A 23,953-nucleotide genomic window follows, 5' to 3' on the forward strand; every position below is an offset into this window, starting at 1 on the left:
AAAATCAGCAACAGACACGTGTATTAAATAACATTCAGGCTAAAACACTAGCTTATGCTCATATTACATGGGTGAACAATGTGGCTAAAACATTAGCTCTGTTTAGCATCATACTGATTAATTTGGCTAAGACTTAAAGCTCCTGCTGGCATCATATTTGTAAACAATTACTACAAAGGCATTAAAGCCAAGAGTGGTTATGATGATATCAGCAGTGATCAAAGTTGTGACATTTGGTTTATTTTATAAGATGTTTTAGAGCACAGAGAGGGAGAGCAGAATGAGGAGAGTTAACCGTTAACCTCGGGCTAAAAAAAATGAAAAAGAACAGATTTGTTTTTGTTCCAACCCTACCCAAGCTCAGCACTAAAATATCTTTACAGAAATCACAGCAAGAGAGGAGCAGCTACAAACATAAAACGGCACACCACACCACATCACAACACAACACAACACAACACCACACCACAGGTAAACAGTACTGGAGCTGGGTTAGGGTTTGGTGATTTAAGTCTATTGAAAATAGCTTTAACTAACTTCAGAGAACCATGCAGATAACCGTAGACGATCCAGACACCAACACAAAGACCAGAGGAGACAGGAGGAGCGGGGTGGACACAGCTTCTACCTGAGCTTCAAGACGTCTAGTAGGAAGGGAAGTAATTACCGTAAGAAGGAAAAACCATCCAACCTGTTTATATCCTCTTCCCCCAATAAGTGCTTAGGGAGAGGGGAATACCTCCCCGGGGAGATGGGAGGGAGACTAGACTTGTACTCCAAAGTGCCGCTGTTGACAGGGGAGGAGATATGGTTTTCCATGCCCGGAGAGAAAGCTGTGAAGAGAGAGTGAGAGTAGGTGAGTTAGTGGTACATACACCCTGAGACCAGCTGGTAAACTCCACATGCATTCATCAGGAGTGTCTGTCTCACATGCACCAGACAGACAGACAGACAGACAGACAGACAGACAGACAGACAGACAGAGTTGCTCTGCTGTTGTGATGAGTTAAACACAGTCATGCAGACAGCTATAAACTCGGCGACAGGTATTCTAACTTCACATGGACACATCACATGACTTCAAAGACAGGAGCTGAGAACTTACAGTGTGTGATATCAGGAGGCCCATAGGGATCAGAAAGGTAGACATTGGTGGGCTTCCCCACCTTTAGGTAGACCACGTCGGACGTGTTCTTTAAAATGGCCACAGCTTCCTCATGAGACACCTCCTCCAGACTGTAGTTGTTCACCTGGGCATACACACACACACACACGAGCACAGACACACACACAGTCCTTGTTTGTCCACTCAGCACAACACAGGCTGTCTCCTGTTTTCTCACAGCTCAGTTCAGATTAGTCCAGCGTGCTCCCTGCCTCCTGGAGGCTGGATTAAGACAGATGGTGTTGGTGAGAGGACACAACAGTGGGGAGGGAATTACAACAAATTAAGAGCTGGTGAAGAAAGAAGGATACGCCCCTCAGGAGGAAGCTGGTGCTACACTAATGAGCCAGACTCATTGAGTCATGGTCACCCAGACTGTAGCTGCAGGTAATAACACCAGATGTGAGATTAAATCCTGGTTGACACACTTAAAGACGTGTTGTTGAAGTGATCAGGCCATCTTTTATCTACCTTAATAAGTGTAACGTGGACCCAACGCTCAACCATTCTTCTGATCCATAAAAAAAAAAAAAAAAACGGAACATCTTTGGCTCAGACAGCTTTTACTGGGAAAAGACTAAAATCCCTGAGCTCCAACTGATCATCTTTAAAGAGGGGGTACTCTGCTTCCCATAATTTCATGAATATCTAAATAATGAGGTCATCACATAAGGATCTCTTAACTGTTGCATGACACTTAGGAGGGGTAGACCTAGAACACCAAGGTTTGTCCATAGCTCCACCCCCAAAAGGTCTCTAGAGGGCTGTCCAGTCAGAGAGAAGGGGGTGGGGCGGGGTGCCTTAAAGCTGGGTTATGGTAACGTGACATACAAAAATGAGATGCAGGAAATCAGCATTAGTGGACAAGTGTGGCTTTTAAACTTTTAAACACTCTGTGCGGCATCAGGTGGCATCCTCTTCCAAAATGCAGGGAGCAGTGTATCGCAAACACACGTGGACAACTTGTTTTTTGCAAAATCCTTTTCTCTGCAAAGTTTGGCTGTAATTTCACACCAAGAATTGTTCATCACAGGGTTATCATGGTAATCTCTGAGTGATGAATCCTGTTAAGGCCAGCGTTTTTGCACTTTGGACCCAAGGAGCTCCAGTTTGTCTGTGTGTTTCTGTGTGGAAGTTAGAAATTTCCAGGTGTGTGGCAGAGATGTCTTCCACTCTAAAAGGACAGGGCCAAGGAGCAAGGATGCTAAAATGACTTTTTGTGAATGTGTTAAGCATATACCAAGATTAAAAGAGACAGCAGCTAAAACTAGAAAAGCACTCAGAGAGCGCAAACCTCCTCCAAGCATAGTGTGATTGTCACGCAACCCTTTAGTCCTACTTTAATGTTATACTCCCTTTCAGCAGACTGTCTGCTACTATTTGGTGTTAGTTGCAGGTTTGTGCGATAATTTGTTACCTGCCAGTGTTGAAAAGTATGATGACCCAGTACATATTTCATATTCTGGATCTTAGTATCCAGAATATTGCCAGAATCTGGATTGTACTTTGACATCTGTCAGAAATTATGGTGACCTTGTCTTATATTGTTGTGCAAAGCAATCCAACCATTCAATGTGGAGTTATATACACATATGGTGAAAGCGGCCCTATGTCACAATGATAGAGAATCCTTTAAAAAATTCCTGGATCCAGACGATGATCTCCAAAATTCAATCACTTCTTCCTTATCCCATTTTGAACATTTCCTGAAAATTTCATCTAGATCCCTTTGTAACTTTTTGAGTTATGTTGTTCACAGACTAAACGAAAAAACTCTTAAAACCATAACCTCCTTGGCAGAGGCAGCAAACAGCATCAGACAGGGGTTGAAATAAGAGTTTTCTAAAACACTTGTGTAAAAAAACTTGGGATTTTCTGAAATTAATTTGGACTTTTCATTTCATTTAAGTAGCATCTCTATAAACACTATCATACTTAAAGATACAGCTGGCTTCCTGTTCAATGTCATAGCCATTTCCTGCAGTGGGGAAAAACAAACTGCTAGCTATAACATGAAAGAGCTGCTGTGTGTGTACATATGCATGATACATAAACAAAAAAAACCCTGATTTTCAAGTTTCGTCTAAGAACCAAAGCTTTGAGCCAAGTACAAGAGAACACTGAGACTCAGCTGAGCAGAGAAATCAGCTGTTAAATAACTTTAAAGATGCTAGGGGGAGGATCTGTTTTAATTGGACTGCCTCGCCACTTTCTGACCCACAGTCTTACACACACTGTCGTAAATGACTTTTAGTGAGGTGTGTGTTTGTTTTGGATTTTTGGAATTAAATGGAGGTTGGATAGAAACAGATTTTCTTCGTTCAAGTCAACTTTTAGCTGGATACAATGCGCCAAGGTAAGGTATTTATCAGTACAGTTACATAGTGATACGGTTTGAAACATGACATCAAGTACACATTGTAGTAGCTGACTATATGTAGCCCTACTGGCAGCCCTGGTGCTCCGACGGATCTGTAGGCTAATGTGACAACAAGTAAACACTGTCAGATTGTACATAGTTTAGTAGCTGTTTATATTTAGCACAGCTGACAGTCCAGTGTTCTGAGACATGTCCATAACGTGTAACATTAATAAATCCTGGTTATGTCCAACTAGTCATCTACCAAACAGAGCTAACGTAACCTCACTCTTCATTTTATTGATAGACTCTCAAGTTTGAACAGACCACTGCAGAATAACTGCTGACTGTGGGTTGGAATCAACATTATCACAAACACTTTAGCTCATGTTTTAGCCTTTAGCTCATGTTTTAGCCTTTAGCTCGTGCTCTACCTCTCTCTTGTTTATCTTTCTTCTGCTCTTCTGTCCTTTTTCTGTCTGACAGTTAGGCTCCAGTGTCCACCATCACTACAACATTAAAAAAAATTGTTTTCAGCAGAGAAAAACACAGATCTCGCTTCTCACTGGTGTTGTCATGGAGACTTAGATGTGCTGTGAATCAAGATGGTCCTTCTAGACCCGATCTGGAAGCCAAGAAGTAGAATTTTAAAACAACCTGTAACCAGTAATATTGGTGCTGATCATCTAATTTTAAAGTGTGGATAATGATCAGGATTATATCTTAGAAGGGAGACTTTTTCAAGATCACTTAGAAAGTCCTTACAGCCCCTTTGATGTTTCGTTAAAAACAGTAAACTATAGATTATAAATAATTACAAAATAACAGTGGTATTAAATATTTATCTGTATGTTCAATGATTTGTGGTTAGTGTCCATAAGACAACAGAGATAAACCACTGTGTTATTAAGAGATTGTATCCTCTGTTTTAAAAGACTCTGAGCCAAACAAAGATTAAAAGCTGAGCCACACAGCCAGCAACTCTTTATTCTGCCTGGAGCCACATGACATCATTAACAGTCTGACCACCACATGGATTAAATGTTTTCATTATTGAGAACATCAACAGTTAGTTTTCTGAAGATATAAACATGTTCATTGTCATTCCAGGCAAACGTTTCCATTAGGAGCAATAAATATTGAGTTCCAGCATGATAAAGACACTATCTTCAAAGTGATGACTGAATACCTCTCCACACAGAGGAGCGTGTGCATTTACTCACCATTAACAACCTGTCTCCAACGTGTAATCGTCCGTCCTTCAGTGCCGCCCCGCCGTCTATGATCTTAGTGACATAGATGCTGTTGTCACCTGGGATGTGCTGGTTCCCCACTCCACCTGCGATACTGAAGCCCAGACCTGTGTGTGTTTGAGTCAGGCAGCTGGTTAGTGTCTGGGCTGGAGGACAGATTCATGGCTGGTCCAAAGGTTAAAAGGGTATTTCAGTGTTTTAAAGAGAAACTGTATGAGTTACATGTCACTAGTTAATGTATTAGCAACAACAGATCCCGAACAGCTCGGCCCCTTTAATGACAAACTGCGTTTAGAAACAACACCCAAGCTAGGCTACAGTTCTCTGTAAGCAGGATGAGTCTGACACGTGATTAAGTGATTTTGATTTTGCACTATTGGCAGACGCAGCACAGAGGTGTTTTTCCTCTTGCAGTGCACTGACTAGTTGTTCTGATGCAATTACTCATGGCATTTAACTTAAAAACGCTGAAATATCCCTTAAAAGAGGGTAAGCTGACAGTCTGAGGTTGATGGACTCACCTTTTGGTCCTTTAATGAGTTTGATCTCAATGATGGTCTCGAGCATTGGTCTGCGGCGCCTCACATACAGCCGCACAATAGAACCTGCAACCTTTAAGGCTTCCACTGCTTTACTGTGAGAGACCTCGGACACGTCTGCATCGTTCACCCGCAGGATGCAGTCATTCACCCTGCAGGACACACAGCATGACAGGAAAACAGTGATGAATGCAATCACTGATGACAAGTCCTGGTGTTTGTAAAAGCGTCAACCTAACTGGGGGAAACGTTTGAATCTGCAGGCTTTTAGTGAGCGATCCTTCAGAATGAAAGGGGTGAGTCCAGGGCTGTGATTGTCTATCGTGTGGGTGAATACACATGGGTGTAAACATGACATGAGTGAGCTGCTTCCTTTGAATTCCCTTCAGGTTTTGACCCAACCATCCATACCCCGGAAAATCAAGGACACAACTCTCCTGAGGGGGCTCATATGAAACAGCTGAGACCCAGCACGCTCTCTCTCTCTCTCTCTCTCTCTCTCTCTCACACACACACACACACACACACACACACACACACACACACACACACACACACACACACACACACAGAAAATTTTCCTCTACAAATAGAATAACATATTTTCTCTGTACTACATCTATTACCTTTTTAGAACACGGCCTCCAAACATCCAACATGTTGTGCTGCCGGACTTCTCCTGCACTGAGACTTACTTTTATTTATGAGAATACAATTTCTAGAATAAAATATCGTCCTATAGTCGGGCCAATACGGTTAATTTCCAGGTTCACATCAAATTTTCACTTCTTCTGCTCTTTTACAATCTGAGGAACACAGCTAGAGTTTGAGCGATGGAGCCACTGACAGGCTGCGAGAGGCTGATGCATGCCTTTATATCAGGGCTGTCAAAAAAGCTGTTCAGCAGCTTCAGTGTATTTGAACTGCTCTGTGCAGAGTCCTGACAAAAAAAGACAATTGAGCACATTACTCCAGTCTGTAAATCTGCACACTGGCTACCTGTCACTCAGGGGATTGATTTCCATTTGAAGTTTCTCTGCAGGTCTATAAGCCTCTCTATTGCTCAGCTTGGACATGCTGGCGCTGAGTGACTGTCCCCAGAGCCAGAACAAAGCATGCAGGCACAACTTTTTATGATGCATACTCACTTTTAAAGAGCACATGCATCAGTTCTGCTGCTGCCAACCTTAAGTGAGTAAACATCAGTTAGTCAAAGTCGGATTTAAGCCATAACCTGCTTCCTCTGCACTGAGTGAGACTGATGCTGTGTTTGCAGTGTGGGCGTCACATCTTTATGGATAAATCAACAAACTCCCACAAGTACCAACATATTACAAGAACAGTGCTAAACAATCAGGTCTGACTGGTCCTCTCTATGTCTCTACTTAAAAACCAAAAAGAGAGTGAGAGAGTGCCTTACCTCAGGCGTCCATCCTCTGCTGCAGCGCCTCCAGGGATGATCTTGGTGATGAAAATACCAGGGTCATCACCAATGTGTGGGTTATCTGTCCCTCCAGCAATGCTGAAGCCCAGTCCTGAGTTACCCTGTGGCAACAAAGAGCACTGTTGTTACTGGGTAACAGTAATGTCATATCAGTGTTTTAGCATTATAATGACAGTATAACAGTAAGATATTGATAATGGTATTGTTATAATTTCTGTGTATCACTTTTGTAATAACTGCTTTATAAAAACTGTCTAATAAGTATCAAAACACAGTGTTGTGGCACTATAACTTGTAATAACTGTTGTGGCACCACATTTATCATTTAACATTATGTAACATCAGTACTCCAACAATATAATTACTCCATGGTATTTTGTGACAGAGTTGTAATAATAACAGCATTGTGTTGTAATTACTATTTAATAGTGTTGTAATAATATCAAATATAACAGTTATTACTACTGTGCGGCAGCATTGGAATAAATGTTTTATATCATAAAACTGTGTTTTGGTATTGAACATCAGTGTTTTTATAACTGTGTAATAGTGTTGTAATAATGGCATTGTGTTGTAATTACTGTGTAATAGTGTTGTAATAATGTAATACAGTTATTATTAATCTGCTACAGCTTAGTAATAATAGTGTCATTGTATTAAAACAACAGCAGTGTAATAACAGTTTTACAGCCTTGTTACTACTTTGTAACAAGGTTATACCAGCTTTTTAAGTCACTATGTTACAGCATTTGAATAAAAGTTTTATACAATTACAAATACTGTGTAATGGTATTATAGTGTAATAACAGTGTTACAGCATTATTATTTCTCTGTAAAAATGATACACTAGCATTATTTGGTTACTGTGTGATAGCACTGTAATAACAGGATTATTCTTTCTGTGTAACTTCACTGTAACAACAGTGTTATAGCATTATAGTTACCAAGTAACAGCCATTTGTTTTAATCTGCTACTCTGAAACTCTGCCTCAGTCATCCCAAGACTCCTCTATACGCTCATTATCAGACACATCATACAGAAAAAAAGAACATACATGATCATCCAGAGTCCATGTCAAGTCCTGTATTTAGGACTCTCTGAAAACACAGTATTTTGGTTAATTTATTCATCATCTCTATCCCTCCCCGACTGGAGAGGTAGGCCCCATGGAGGCTGGACTAGCTGGGTGTCCCCATGCAAGGGGGACTACTCCAAACCTGTGAGTGGTCGTGGCCTTTAAAGAACTGGTGTAACAGAGATAACCTCTGGTGACTCTTTGTACGACATGTCTTTAATATCGCTGACACTGTAATCACCTGTTAGCAGTCAGGTTTCACAGTATCACTGCTCTCATTATCATTATGAGTGCCCAGAGGTGTCTTCTGTTTGCCATTGCATAATGGGTTGGTCACTTTTTAGCACCACCAGGTTGCAGTGTCTCTCTTTAGTACACACAGCTGAGATACAGCAGCCTCTCAGAGCAGCAGATCCTCTATGTCTGCTTACACAATCCCCTGATGCTCACTCACAAACTGAGAGCGGAGGTTTGATTAAACTTTGGCTGATGAGAAGAGCAGCCTCTCTTGATTATGATAACCTGCTGAGCGTGCCTGCAGGGCACCACTGAGGAGAGATCACACAACACAACCCAGACGAGCCCGCCACGATCAGACTGAAGCGTGATCGCTAAAAGTTATAAAGACAGTTTGATGGAGATGTAATGTTGTTTGTAACACATCTGATCTCTTTCGGGTCCCTGTTTTAGATTGTGTCATGTTTTCATCTTGAAGTCTGTGACGTACAGAAGTCACAATGCCACTGTGTGCTAGCTTAACTTGTACTTATTAGCACTTATTAGCGTCACTTAATGCCGACACCTTTTCTTCCCAACTCTTTTGTTTATTTTCTAAGGCTGCCACACATCTCTTTAAGGGATTTTAGTCAAACATATTATTTATTACAATATTTTTTTACTGAGGCTGTGTCCGAAATCACTCCCTTTCCAATGTACAGTGCACTACATAGTGGATACGCCATTTTGTAGTGCTGTCGGACTTCTGAGTGAGCATGGTCATACCCTATAGAGTCCACTCAATGTATCTCATGATGCATTTAGAAAAGTATGTATGGCAATGTTCACAATGGGAGCAACATATACCCATTATGCGTTGCGGTTCAAACAGAACAGATGGCTGATCACATGATTACTGGTTACATGAAACAACATTACATCCTGTGCTTCTACATTATCTAATATATTGTAGCATCTACAAAAAAGTCCCGAGACCTGATCCAGGTTTGATGTCCACGGTTTATTGAACCGTTTAATACCAGTTACCGTTGGACGTAACCTCACCAAACAATAACACTGAGCTCTCTGTTTGACTGACAGAAAAGCATGTTCCACAACGCCGAGCAGAGAAACACACAACACAGACATTAGCTGCTGAACCGCTAATCATGGGTGATGGATTCACTGGACCTTGTAATTCTCAAACACAACATAAGTTGTGGAGTGAAAATATGGTTGGTATTTATTTATTTGATAAAAAAAACATATAATACAGAAATGTATTGGTTTTGAACAATGTGGAAAAACGTGCTAAGTATACTATAGTTATCGTCTAAATCCATGCCGTTTAGCAGTGTTTGAGAAAAATTGTAACAGTAAATCTGCTGTCCATGAGCAATGTCTTAGGAATGCAAGAGTTATTATATCACTGTCAGTGGCTGGCGAGTGAGCAAGTAGTGTCTGTAATATTGTTTTAATTTTGCTGAGTGAGTGGATGAGTACACAACATCTAATTCACTATACAGTGAATAGGGAATGAGAGAGTGATTTCAGACACAAACTTAGTGAGAGGTCAATAAATAAAACACTGGCTCCGCTAGCTTCCCCATATTTCTATGGGATTTCCTATGATACACTGCTAGCATACGCTAAATACAGATTTTTGTCAGGTCTTACAGTGTGTACCCACTGAAATCGCAATCGCAAATTTTTCGCACGTTGATATTACATACAGTCAATTTAAAACTGCTAATTGACGCTGCGTCGGGGCGAGCATAGAGCGGCGTCAAGCGTTCAAAAGCTCGCTGCTCACCACTCAACACTTGATGCCGTTGAAATAATTGAACTTTTCGAGAGAGCGAGCCGTGACAGCCTATCAGCGTGGAGATCATCACTGATCGTCTAGTTCTCATTGTGACGTAAAACGGCACTACCTCCGCTGCAGAGCCACAGCTGGCTACGAGGTGCTCGCAGCTTAGTGTATCAGTCTGCGCGCACGGCGTGCCAGATATAAACAAACGCAGGTAGTCTGCCAGGACGAAGAGACATGATGAGAACTAGAGCCTTATTTAGAGGTGTTTTTGTGTGAAAGTAACGCACTGAAAATTCTCTAAATAAAGCGTGAATGCAGACCGATATCAGATTTTTTCGGTGGGACTCCGTTTATTTGTGTTTTTGGTCAAGTAAAATATGGCCCCGTCTGAGTGCAGAGGAAACCGGCAGAGGAGCAGGGAGGGGGTGTTTGGTGCATGCGCCCTGGGCTCCTGCTGCACAAAAACACTGCTGTAGGGGTAATTTCTGCCCTAAACCTTGTGATAGGACCCAACTTGTTCCATCCCGGAATATTAAAGCAGGAAACCAATTGTGTTTGAAACAAAAATCTTATTGTGTTTATGTACTGGAGACAGAAGATGTCTCATTGGGTTAATTATCTGAAGCGTTTGAAAGCAACAAAATATCTTTTGGGTTATATTCTGTAGTTGTTCTTCAATTTTTTCTAGATGTTGTAAAATTAGGTTTTCATGAAAACTTTAAGTACAGCTGAAGAGTGACTGAAACATGTTGAAGTGTTAAAAATCAAGACTGACAGGAGCAAGAGTAGGAGACATCCTGTTTCTCCATTGTTTACTTGTTTACAGAGAAATTTCATCTGGCTTCTGTCCCCATGTTCAGGGCCTGTAACAGATCATTCATCAGACTAAAAATTGACGTTTTAATTCACACACACTCTCTTTGAGGAACTTAATCCTTCAGAGATAGAGACTACAGCTTGTGAGGTGCCTCTGCATCGATGTGCAGCCAGGATGCTGTCACTGACTGACAGACACACAGTATCACCTGTAATTCAAAGTGACCGCACCGTCATTCTTCATTTAACTAAAACAGGAGTTTATTTCCTCTGTAAGCTTTCAAACATGGTGCCTGATATAACATTCAGAAAGCCAGTTCTGCACCTTCCTGTCAGCTCTTTCTCTTTACAACACCTGTAGTTGCTCTGAGCAGCATGGGAGGCAGCTGGAGCTCTGGGTAACTTTACCAAACAGATTGGTAATGGATAAGTGATGCTATCAGCCGAGCATAATGTTAGCAGAGCTATCTGAGTTTCTCATGATGCTGAAATCAAATGTAGCACTGAGGCATGTTCTCATACCTGTATGAGGTCACACAAAGCTGCTGTCCCAAGTTGACATACTCACCCGCTCTAAAGTGATTTCCTCAAACTCATACTCGATTTCTGTGCCGTTGACCTGAAAAGAAAGACCACATAGTTTTTTTTAGTTTGGGTCTCAAAATGAAAACACTTCCACAGTGAGGCTGAGGCTGAAGCTGTGCACCAAACAAAAAGGTGACAGGTGTTTTCCTCTCACTTTATCTGCTAAATAGGCCTCACCTCCAGGGAAACAGCTTAAGGTGATGAATTATCAGCGTTTGCTATTTCTGAAGCATGCAGGTTAGCTGCAGAGGAGTCCGTCTCTTCCTGTGTCTCACTGAGATGATTAATTAGCAGCAAGCTCTCCATCATTAAGCATTCAAACCAGAATAGAACAGCAGGATATGAACTGTTGCACGTCAGATCCTCCGCTAAGAAGCATCAGATATCAGAGTTCAGCTGAGTGAAGGAGCCACAGCAGAGTTGATTTGGAGCTGATATGTGGTTTAAAGTTGATCAGAGGGTCCACACTCTGAACCCACAGTCAGTCATTTAGTTAGGATCAGAGGAAACATGAAGACACTCCCTGAGGCTCCCTCTCCTGTCCTCCTGTTTGGTAATTGTGATGTATAATATTGGGGTAAAACGTTTGTACTGAAGTGCATCAACTTACTTTTTTGAGATCTCAGTTATTGATTTGTTTGACCAGGATGATTAGTCCTCTCTGTGTGTTAGTTATGACAGCCTCAAATCAAAGCTGAGAAAAGTGAGAGGGCTGAATCCAGGTCCCAAACTCTTTTTTTAAACATGTTTTTATCAATTAGTTCTGTTTTAATCCTGCTTTTATTCCATCTCAGACAGGACCTTGTGTGTGCGTGCATGCTCGTGTGTGTGTGTGTGTGTGTGTGTGTGTGTGTGTGTGTGTGTGTGTGTGTGTGTGTGTGTGTGTGTGTGTGTGTGTGTGTGGTGGGGGGGGGGCTTGTTAGTTTTATTCTTCTGACAATGTTTTATTTCCTTTGTCAGCTGTTGGTGAATTTAGCCTCTGTCATATATTTTACTCCTTTTCCATCATTAGCAGTTTAAATCTTTTACAGCAGCTGCTTCAGTGTGTTGGTTGCACATTGTTTTAGGTTTATTATTCTTTTTAAGCGATCTGTTTTTTAACTGTTTACACCAACAAACAAAGACAGTTTCCTTGTAATAGAAGAGCTACTTGGTTATTAATCTGATTTTGAAAGTCCATGGTTCATGGCTTTATGTGATAATTCTCTGATGTTTCTGTTTTAATCAACTTCTAACATGTTTAATTACTCACAATCCTTTAGAACCATTATCCTCATACTGCAGTAACCCAGTGGTGAAGCATTCTTTAAAAATATGGAACCAGTTTTGACGTGCATTTTCTCTGACTGGTATGCTAAAACATACCCCATTAATCAGGAATAACATGTTCGAGCCTTCTGTTACAGATAATGCTTTTGAAATCTGGGTCAGCTGTGGTGTGAGGATGGTTAAAGATTTATACTCAAATGGAATTTTTGCGACTTTTGACTATTTGGTAAATCGGTTTTGTATTCCTCGATCACGCTTCTTTAGCTATCTCCAACTCCGTAGCTTTGTTTCATCTCAATTGAAAGTTTTTCCATCACTTCCGGCCGATACTCTTTTAGATAACATTTTTAAAATGCTTCCTTGGTCTCAAGAAACCATTGGTAAAATGTATTCTTTACTTAGCCTCTACAACTTAAAACATTTGGACATATTAAAGTCTAAATGGGAAAAGGAACTTAATATTGTATTGACAGATGAAACGTGGCAGAAAGCTTTAGATGCTATTCACACATCCACAATCTGTCAACGACACAGGGTTATGCAGTTTAAAGTGGTTCACTGCTTACATTGGTCTAAGATTAAACTTTCTTGAATACAGTCTAACATTGATGATGTGTGTGATAGTTGCCGCGTGGAAGCTGGCACTCTATCACATATGTTTTGGAGCTGTTCAAGGTTGGATGAATTTTGGAAATCAATTTTCATTTTTTTTTCTAATGTTGCAAAATTTGCATTGAGCCCTTGTCAACGTCCACAATTTTTGGAATTGTACCACCCAGATTAGGTTTAAATACTGCAAGTAAAACAATTATAGCTTATGGTACTCTCTTGGTACGAAGACTCATCCTCAGAAAATGGAAGGACAAGTTTCCACCCACATTCCAACAATGGATTGACGACTTGATGCAACATCTGACACTGGAACGAATATGTTATTCTAAACATGGCAGAACTCGAAAATTTGATGAGATTTGGCAACTGGTGCTTCGGACTATTAAAGAGATGGACTCTGATGTTATAATGTCTTAAATTCTTGGCCTAGCATTAATGTATGCATATATTTTATTCAAATTCCAGGAAGGTGATGGTAATTTTTTTTATTATTATTATTTTTTTAAAGAAATATTTTAACAACTTTCATTTATTATTATTATTATTATTATTATTATTTAATTACTAATATTATAAGTTTTATAAACAGATTAAATGGTAACTCTAAATTGTAGGTGTGAGTGTGTGTGTGAAAGGTTGTCTGTCTGTGTGTCAGCCATGCGACTGACTGGAGACCAGTCCAGGGTGTACCCCCCTCTTGCCCTGAGATAACAGGGATAGGTTACAGCCACCCACCACCCTGAACAGAAAATAGATGAATAAATAAATGAACCTCTTGAGATCTGAGCTTTTATCTAGTTTTTTTATTACTATTATAATTTCCCCTTGGTATTTGGAATAAGTGAGACCTAACAAGTATAAAAACTAAACTTGGTCTTTGTCCAGGAAGGTATTGGTTTTTAATATGTTATTAAGTTGATAGTTATTGGTGTTGTAAAGACACTGGTTTTATTCAGAAAATTTGGATTTTATTTGTGAACTTTTGTCTTTCTGGACCTGCTACAGAAGTCTTCTGCATACGTCCTGGCAACCTGAAATGAAATGGGTGTAATGTTGTAATCTTACCACAAGATGACATGTGCAGAGTCTCTAAATGTGGCTAAAAGCGGATGCAAGACCCTGGTAGATTAATTAATTAGCATTAATTATTCTTTCCTTTTTCTAATCAGGGTGTCCATAAAGTCTCTGTACAATGTAAAAATCTATTTTAAAGTTGCTGATGAGATGATCAGATTGTCCTCTATACTCAGTAGTTATCAATGTTTTTAATTAGCATCTGTGTGTTGTAGATTTCCTGTCGATGGTAGGAAGTTCTGTTACATAAACTCCTAAAAGTGTCTACTCCTCAAGAAAAGGAACAAAGTGTGGCACGGTTTATTGAAACAAGATCAGATACACAGACTGGCTACAGACAGAAGTATGTCCATCAGTTTGTGCACAGCACAAGAAATTGATGGAGACAGACAGAGACAGAGTTGAACAAATGAGTGGATGACCAAGAACATCTGAGGAAAACATTGATGATGTGAGACAAGCCTTTCCAGTGTTCTCCTACAAAGTTAGTTTTGCTGTTGAATAAGTTAAAATCTTTAATATCCACTCCTCATTGGGAAACAGTTTCCACATATAAGTTTGTTCATTTGCTTTGGAATAAATGTTAAACTGTGAAAAGACTTTATGGACGCCCTGTTTGTTTTTTTTTTTTTCCGAGGCTGAACGCTGCAGTCTGAACTGGCTCCCTGCAGGGGGTGTTTTATAAGATAGTCTGGGGACTTTTCTCATTGTGTCAGCAACACTTTGAAAACTTCATTTATACTTTTAGTACTTTCCATCTTGTTTTAGAGGCAGAGGAAGAAGAGAACTGTATTTTCTCCCCCTGCAGCAGAAATATGTGTTGTTTGTATTGACACAAATCCTGCCAGACGCGCCAGAAGTGATTTATAGGGGATTTTTGTGCGCCAGACATATTGGCATATTTTTATAGAGAAGGGAAAGATGAAGGGAAAAACACTCAGTGGAACAAAGAGAAAACACCTCAGCTTCATGAATCACCTCCTGTATCATCTACTGAAAAACACTGATAGGTGATTTAACAACAGACAAAGCACTCAAACTCACATAGGGGACTGAGTCCAGAGTGTCTGTGTTGACGATGATGGGGGCCGGGCTGGCCTGTGAAGGAGACAAAGAGAAAGACAGGAAAGAGTTAGACTTCTGTTCAAAGATGGAGGACGTGTGGACCCACCATCACCTTCCTGTCCAGAAATACTTGCAGGGGGGAGCCAGAGGAGCTCTGTGTCATCAACAATTTAACAGACCTCAGTTTGCTCCCCTGAAAAAAAAGTTTATCATCCACAAACAAACAAACCTGATGATGAGACACACACACACTTTAAAATCATGCTCAGCAACGTATTCAGACTTTTCTTCCCGAGAGCAAAGATGGATCTGCTGCGTGTTTGTAACACAGCATGATGTGTGTGTGTGTGTGTGTGTGTGTGTGTGTGTGTGTGTGTGTGTGTGTGTGTGTGTGTGTGTGTGTGTGTGTAATGGGATCAGCAGTGTAACTGTAAACATACAGAGTGAAGCAGCCTGCAGGATTACCACACACACACACACACACACACACACACACACACACACACACACACACACACACACACACACACACACACACACACACACACACACACGCACGCACACACACACACAAACACACACACACACAGCCCTCTACTCTCAGTGAGCAGTCTGAGAGTACCTTACACACTGCCGTCTGACTGACATGGTGCTGTGACAGACGTGAGGCTCTGCTTGCTCATCAGTCCACAGACAGCACATGTCATCAGCTGCAGTCTCAGCCTGTCCACTCACATCTCCATCACAGCTATTATACACATTTCAGCTTCATGACCCACTTCCACCCTGCTGGACCGTCTGCAGCTGCTTCCTCCTGATGTGCTTTTACTGTTCTGCTGGAGTATCACACTCTTCTCTTAAAGCCTCTTTAGGACACGATTCACATTCACTAAAACTGCAAACATCATAAACTCCTGGTAACAAATTTGACTTTCACTTCAACTGATTTAAAATCAAACTCTCTGATAAAACAATCTGTGGAGCACTTTTGTGCCTGTGTGAACCTCTGGAAAGGGGGCCACTGACAGCCTGCAGCAGTCGTTTCACTCTCTGATACTCAGACCTGAGTGTGGAGTTGACATCCTTTACACAGATCCCGGCTATGGCTGGCTCAGAGCAGGAGGTTTTTTCTGGTTGGTCATGGATTGTAAACGAGGCACAGATGGCTCCTTCTGCTGCGTGAGCTTGTGTTTACTCCACGTACCTTTGATTTGATGAAACTCTCTTTCATTGTAGAGACAGAGTAATCCAAAGTATTTATCAACAATATTCAAAGAAAACACAATAACCCTTTCAGCATAATTCACGCATACCCTAGAGTGCAAAAATACACCTGGAGAAAATAACTGTGTATGTCTGAAATGCTCCACAGAGCGACCATTTTGAAAAGCGTTGAGCTTGATGGCTCCATTCGCCTGTGGGCCTTAACAACAAGAGCAGACATCATTATGCATCGACTCCACTGCTCTCTGCAGTCAGGTGACATTAAGCTGCCCATCAGCCACACCGACAGAAACAAACAGCCACAATAATTCAGACAGGGTAGATCCATTTCATATTTGCAGAAAACCAATGTTTGAGTGGTCATTCTGCTTTCTGCGTATTGTAAACATGAATATGAAGTAACAAAGCTGGATGTTCAAACCTTTACGGTTTTCATGTGTTGTAGAAATCCCTGGTTCTGTCAGTAGATTGGAGTTCTGCTCCTTGACTTAAGACAGGTGGAGTATGAAAATTGAGTTTTGGTGTTATTTAAAGGGGACATATCATGCTTGTTTCTCCTTTTCACTATGCCAGACTAGGATGCCTGTAAAGCATTTCTGCCCTCAGTACAAGTCATTTAGTTCCTTCATTGCCCCACAATAGTGTTCTCAATATCCTCAGTTTAGGCCATTCTGAAGATCTCGTTGAAACGCTCCTAAAAAAAAGGCAGAGTATAGGATACGTCCTTTTGTACTGGACCCCGAGTCAGACCCGGACGGTTCTGCAGCTCAGGAGGAAGAAAATCCACCTGGACACAGATCATCTCAGGACGCTTCAGTGTGGTGAGTCAAACCAGTACTGTAACATGTATAGTTTATACGTGGAAATATAGGCAGACTTCACCAATAAACTATTTCTATAACAGGGCTCCATCCCGCTCCTTCACTTTTCTCTGCAACAACAAGCATGCAAATATCACAGTCTCACAAGTATTACGACGTCTGCTTAAACTACAGTGTTTTAACTGCTAATTCACCATGTAAAGCCGAGCTGCTGAGCAGAGCAGAGTCCCTGCATCCAGCACTCAGTCAGTCAGCTCTTGGTGGGTGTATCCCTCGGTGGCGGTTGTGTGACTAACTGACATCACAGAGGAGGAGCTGCTTTATCAGATTACTCCAATAAAAAGAAAGGATCCTCGTGTCGTCACGATGGTCGAAATCTCGCGGCCATCTGGCAATGACCTATTTTCAGAGGCATCAAATCTCATTCTAGGATATCAGAAAAATACAATATCTCATTTTTTGAAAATTCAGGGGGTGTAAGGTCTTGTTTTCAAATGTATTATATTATATGTAAATATTAAATCAGGGATCAGCATGAAATGTGCCCTTTAAATGACCTATGGCTAAGAACCGCCCACAAACACGATGAGCTAGTCACAGTGCATATAGCCTTCCAATACACCTCGACATTTTCTACCCAGACATCCATTAAAATACATTGCAGAGAGTCGATTTTCTTGTGATTTTATGAGTTTTTTTTCTGAGATTTTAAGTTTAAAACAGGTCAAAGGGTGATCATTGGGTACATGCAACTCTGACAAAGGGTTATCGAGAGGCAGGGTGACAGGGTGATTTTTTTACCCTTTCATGAGACACATCTTTACAGAGAAAAGTCTCCTCTTTGAATAAAGTTGTGCAGTAGAGCACAACATCAACTCTGTGTGAATCGAATGAAGAAGGATGTCTCCATCTGTTCTAAGGTAAGCTGGCATCGTATTTCAGGCAGCAGATTGTGACTTTGCTGAAAAGAAATATAAAGTTATCTTTAACTCTAGAACCACCACTGCAGTCTGACGGACGCTTTGGGATTTTCTCAAATGTGAGCTGAAGTTAGTGTTACATGGCTGACAGCATGGGATCCTCACTCCCATTTTGTCAGGTGATCACTCTAATTACGCTCACTTGCTGCACCTGGGGATCTGATGGTTAACACCTGGGATTCTCCAGAAAGCAGGGACAGGCTTTGCAGCAGGAGCTCTCTGCCTCCTGAACCGTCATGTCTGTCAGTTCCTTTGTTTCTTTTAAAACTGTCCTGGAAGGTTGAGGTGAGGTCGGACAAGGCAAGTCAGGGTGCCCCTTCATTCCTTTCACCTAGTAAGTTGTGTGTGTAAGAAGCACTAGGTAAGTGTGGTTGGGCCACCCATGTAGTTTTCTCTTCTTGGCACCTTTTTTAGAGAAATTAGTTGGGATTATTTGATGGTTTTTTTTACGAGATAGTGGATAGTTAGGCCTGGTTATTTGGCACAACCACTATGGTCCAGTCCTCACCCTCAACTTGGTTGTCAAGCAGTTACATGTTGTGTGAAAATAAACTGCTTGCTTATATCTACAACCCGACTTTGGCTTTGTCAGTTTGATTTCTTGATGGTATTTCACTTCTGTGCAGTAACAAGTGATGTAAAAGTTAGCCTAACATTAGCTCCTAGCTGCGTTGTTCATCATGTCTCTTTGACCTGTTTTGATCTAGTTTTTGTTCTTTGGTGATCATACATCATCGTTATCTGTTGTCCAAAGGGCTCTAGTTAAAGTAACGATAGCTTCTGCAGCTTGGCTTCATTAGCTTAGCTAAAGTAGCTGAGATCACAAAGGTTGTCAAACTGTAGCTCCAAACTAACAGACTCACTCTTGGTAAAGATGGTAAAAAGGAGGTTATATTTTTGTCATGACCAATGCTGATCCTCTGTCTTGTTGTCTGACATTCTGATGCTAACCAGATGCTGTTTATCAGGTTTGCTCTGGCACCTGTAAATTTAGTCTGTAACTGAAGCTTTTTATCGACCTTTTCAACACTAAAATGATTCATATATCCCTCAAATGTGGACTTAGAGCCTTTTGGTGACTTCTAGATGATCTGTGATCTTTCTGCCTCCAAAAATCATCAACATCATGCTGTGAAATGTCTCCTCCTGTGACACCTGCCATAGCACCTGTGAATCTTAATTGATTGTCCAAGTGAGTGGAGGGGGGATGGCTTAGCCAAAGGTCAATTGGCTGCCAGCCTTCACAGTGGAATGAAAACTATTTACAAAAGTGCAAAAGAATGAAAAAGATACTTTACAAAACAATGTCAACATGTTCCATGTCAATTGATTAATTGAAACATTTCAACAGGCATTTCTTTACCATAGCACAGTCAAATTACAGAAGCACCAATCCATCTTTTCTGGTTCTGATACCCATACCGATACCAGAGACCTATATCAGGAAGCAGGATTAGTGTCTTAGTGAGATAACTTCAGGGTTAACTCTTGATTACCAATAGCATGAAGCCGGTTCCTTTCTTATCAGAGTAGATCACCATGGTGACCTATTCTGAACGGCTATCCTGCTCTGGAGCAGAATAAGTTGGAGGTTGAATCTGATCCTATAAAAAGCCCCTCCCACTGGCCAATCAGCTTCTCAGAAACAATGGCCTGCCCTTTTCTCCCAAACCCGGTGGACAGAGGCACACAAGTTGTGAGAAGAGCTTTACGAAGAGAAAGGGTGTTTAAAGATCGATCAGATCCACTCGATCAAAGCGACGATTGGCTGTATGAGAGGTATAGGTCCTGACAGCCCGGACTACTCTACCTCTGTGAAACATTACAGCCGTACATTGGTCGTGCAACCTGCAGGAGCGGTGCACTGACTGTCCCACAGACATTGTGCATCGCCCTGCGATTCTTAGCCACGGGCAGCTACATGTACTCTGTCAGGGATGCGGAGCGACTGAGCAAGTTTACAGCATCCGGCGTTGTGCATCAAGTGGCTGCTGCCCTCACGCAACTTAGGGACAAATTCATAGCGTTCCCAGGATGAATGAGAAGGAGGTGGAGCCAGTTACCTGTGATAGGTAGCTGATTCTGAACAAAAGATGAAGGAGTTCGAGCGCAGATTTTGTCAATGAAATGTACATACAGCAGAACTTATCACCACTTTTTTGGGAACATTTTAGGGGAAGCCGAGCTTCCCTTGTAGTCTTAGAGCAATCGCCACTGCTTGAAACAGACTTATCAGAAGTGAAGGTGTTCTTGTATTTGTTTTTTATCTGCTCCCATGTTCTTCTGACTCCAGAAGGATTACATCTGAGAATGACATGATAATTGGAATGCACGCAAGTCATTTGCACAGTAGCATTTATTATTTTATGAGATTTAGAAGTGTGATCACTATCATACTGAGCCACTGATGAGTAACTTAGGCATTTACACAGTCCACTATGTGTTGCCTGCGGTTGGCTGCTGCTACCGTGTTCCCCCTTACCGAGTTATTGCTTCTCTCCTTGTATTGCTGCATTATCAGCCGCTGCTCTTCAGCTGTGACGTACGGAGCTTTCTTAGTCGTCCATGATTGTGATTGGTCAGCTGCCTCTGAGCCCTCCTCTTTTACGTGCACATTCACGGCTCTTGATGAGACAATCTGGGTTGAGTTACCGTGTTGATAACTTGCGTTGTGCTATCAATGATCCTGATTAATCCTGGATAGATGTGAGTTACCGCGGATAAGTTGACCGCGCTTCCTGCTATAAGCCTCTGGGCTCTGAGTATCAACTGATGCCGATACCGTTCTGACACCAGTGTTAAATGATCACCTGCATTGTCCGAACAAAATAAATTATGTCAAAAAAGAGAGTGAAGCTGTTGAAGATGTGCGTGAGGTAACTGAATGTTTAGGATGGTGAAAAAACAAAAATCATTCTTATCATGAATCGCAGCAACTTCACTATAATTTCACCAATAGGACAAACAAAAGGGAGAATAATCTATTCTAGGCCTTCTGTACAGTTTGATGGCTAGATACTGCTAAATACTCCCATTTCTACAGAGTGCTGAGCAAGCAGAGAAATATCAACATCATTACTCCTGCAGGTGTCACCTCATCCACCTTTGACCTTTGGTGGAAGTGTCCACTCGGATGGATGGATGGATGGATGGATGGATGGATGGATGTCACAAGTGTATCATTTATCCTCTAAAAAAAAAGGACAGATTATTGAGGGAAGCAAAGGTTATCAGTCTAATATTGGCCTGCACATCTTCTCTGCTGTAACACTCCATCATGCAGTGTCTAATAGCACATCACATGGATACCACTGCATCTGTGAATCCACGTGTATGCACACACAGACCCCTCGAGAGGTAATGACCACTCAGCTGTGCACATAAATGGCATGCTTAACTGCACTAAGGCTCATTTCTGCTCTCGTCTCTGCGTCCTCACATCGTCACGTGATCCTCTGCCTCCAACAACACATTAAGCTGTGGTCCAGCAGCGCGTCAACACCGCGCGGGCTCAGAGGCTGTCAAACAGCTACACTGATCATAATGTCATTGCTTTAACGCAGCAAGTTATCACTTCACATCCTAAGACTGACTGCAGAGAGAGCTTCACTGGGGCACACTCTGTTACAGAAAGGCTTAGTTGTAGTTTCTGCCGCTCAATAATTCACCGCCACCTCTATTTGCTCATGAAAACATGGCCGTGTATCAATAATTCACTGGCTCATGTAGGAGAAGTCAGCGGCAGAACGTGAAGTGTGTCACGGTCAGGAGGAGGGGGAGGGAATGGATCAGGGTGACAGAAACGCAAAGACGAGCTCAGCTGGAGGAGAGATGGAGTCCAACCAGTGACTGAGACTGAGCTGAAAGGGGACCATCACTTGTTTCTATCTCTGCAGTTATCTGTCACCCCGTGTAGGTGATAAGCACAATGCTGAATCCCAACTCTGGGTCAGAAGTGCAGACTCTGATCACTGTGCCAGCTGAGTGAGAAGCTAATCCTCAAAAGGAAACTCACAAAGCCTTTAGAAAAACAGTCATAGAGGAAACTCTCATTTTCAGATTTACACCAAAATTCGATGTCAAAGGAAAAGGTCAAATTCTGACTCTTGTTTTGAGAATGCTGATTTTAGGGACAAAATTTTGGAAAGCAAAGCAAAGGGTTTGCTGCAGTGGAGTAAAACACATCACCACTGGACTCTGGAGAGGTTGAGACCGGTTCCCTGGATTCAAGAATCATGCTTCTCTGCCTGGCAGTCTCATGGACCAGTCTAGGTTTGGTGGTTATCCGGAGAGCGGTCTTTGCCCGACAGCATTGTGCCGAGTGTGAAGTTTGGTGGAGGGGGGTTATGATGTTGGGTTAGTTTTCAGGACTTGGGCTTGACCTCTCAGTGTCAGTAGCCACGTATACATGGACCCAAAGAATTTAACCTTTGTATACACCTCATTCCAAAAGAAAAGTGCCAATCCGAATGGAAATTTAATAGATTTCACAGAAGTGGAATATGTAAGACGCAACTAGAGACGTTCCTCAATTTTAAAAATGGCAGCGAGCCGTCAGCACTGGAGGAAAGTTTGCTTTTGATCCAAACTTTGAAGAACTGAACACAATTTCAAGACTGGATGGACACCGCAATACAGAGTATAGTACCGTGATAAAAAAAAACTGTTGTCCTCCGTCATTGATAAATCTCGTGATGTTTACGTTTTTCTGCGCATGCCCCATTGAGTATTCTGTTTGATTATAGCGGCGCATGTAGACCACAGATTGGAATATTCCTTTCCATGTATACTATTGTTTTCGGAAAAGTCATTCAGAAAGATTCCATTCGGAAAGACGAAAAACTCCTCATGTAAACGTGGCTAATGAAAGGAACTCTCAATGCTTCAGCATACAAAACTTTTCAGACAAGTCCATGTTCCCAACTTTGTGGGAATAATTTGGGAATGACCCCCTTCCTGTTCCAACATGGCAGTGCACTGATGCACAAAGGGCCATAAAGACATGGATGGGTCAGATTGGTGCGGTGCATTCCCATAAACACACTCCTGAACCTTGTAGAAAGCCTTGAGTTGAAGCTGTCATAGCTGCAGATGCCAGGCCAACTCCATATTAAACCCAACAGATTAAGAATGGGACATCATTAAAGGTCATGTGTGCGTAAAGGAAGATGTCCTAAAACTTTGGTCAACATATTGTAGGTACCCTCATTTCCCACCAATCAGTTTAGTTAAGCATAAGGGGGTCACTGGTCTCCAGGACCTATGATATTTCAAGGGGTCGCAGCATGAAAAGTTTGGGAATTCCTGCTCAAGACATCTTCAGTGGGTCTGTTCCTTTAGAAGAATAAATGAAGAAAGGATCCTGTTGAAATTCATTCAGAGTGTTGAGAAGGCTTCAAGACCTGATTAGCACTAAAGTTTGGCAGGGATGCAGGGATGCAGGGATGCAGGGCTGCAGCCCTGCATCCCTGCGTTGGATGCAGGTCTTTGTTCATAGAGCCTGAAAAAAAAACCCCAGAAATGTTCAAAGATGATGGGTTCTTAAATCACCATCTCGCAGACGAAGTTACGTCAGCTCATTCTGTAGAGACGATCTACACTGTATGTATGTTTTTCCTTTCTTGATTTGACTGCCTGCCTCT

The 23,953-nt window shown here is 41.7% G+C and overlaps 1 protein-coding gene across 21 annotated transcripts in view; it reads right to left on the reverse strand.

The window, feature by feature from the left end:
* The window catches only part of dlg2 (discs, large homolog 2 (Drosophila)), a 240,764-nt gene that overhangs the window by 39,011 nt on the left and 177,800 nt on the right, over positions 1-23,953 (reverse strand). For 14 of the 21 annotated variants that reach the window (XM_074671432.1, XM_074671429.1, XM_074671427.1 and 11 more), the window contains 7 exons: positions 15,266-15,319; positions 11,250-11,300; positions 6,737-6,861; positions 5,299-5,468; positions 4,748-4,884; positions 1,106-1,250; positions 668-833 (listed from right to left, as the gene is read on the reverse strand). In XM_074671432.1, the coding sequence (XP_074527533.1) occupies positions 668-833; positions 1,106-1,250; positions 4,748-4,884; positions 5,299-5,468; positions 6,737-6,861; positions 11,250-11,300; positions 15,266-15,319 (848 nt within the window). The remainder of the gene's footprint in view (positions 1-667; positions 834-1,105; positions 1,251-4,747; positions 4,885-5,298; positions 5,469-6,736; positions 6,862-11,249; positions 11,301-15,265; positions 15,320-23,953) is intronic. The other 7 variants (XM_074671433.1, XM_074671435.1, XM_074671436.1 and 4 more) reach the window with 1 other exon arrangement.

The sequence above is a fragment of the Halichoeres trimaculatus genome, unplaced genomic scaffold (genome assembly GCF_033239565.1).
Source record: "Halichoeres trimaculatus isolate MK-OKI-2021-1 unplaced genomic scaffold, fHalTri1.1 fHalTri1_scaffold_6, whole genome shotgun sequence".
Lineage (NCBI taxonomy): Eukaryota > Metazoa > Chordata > Actinopteri > Labriformes > Labridae > Halichoeres > Halichoeres trimaculatus.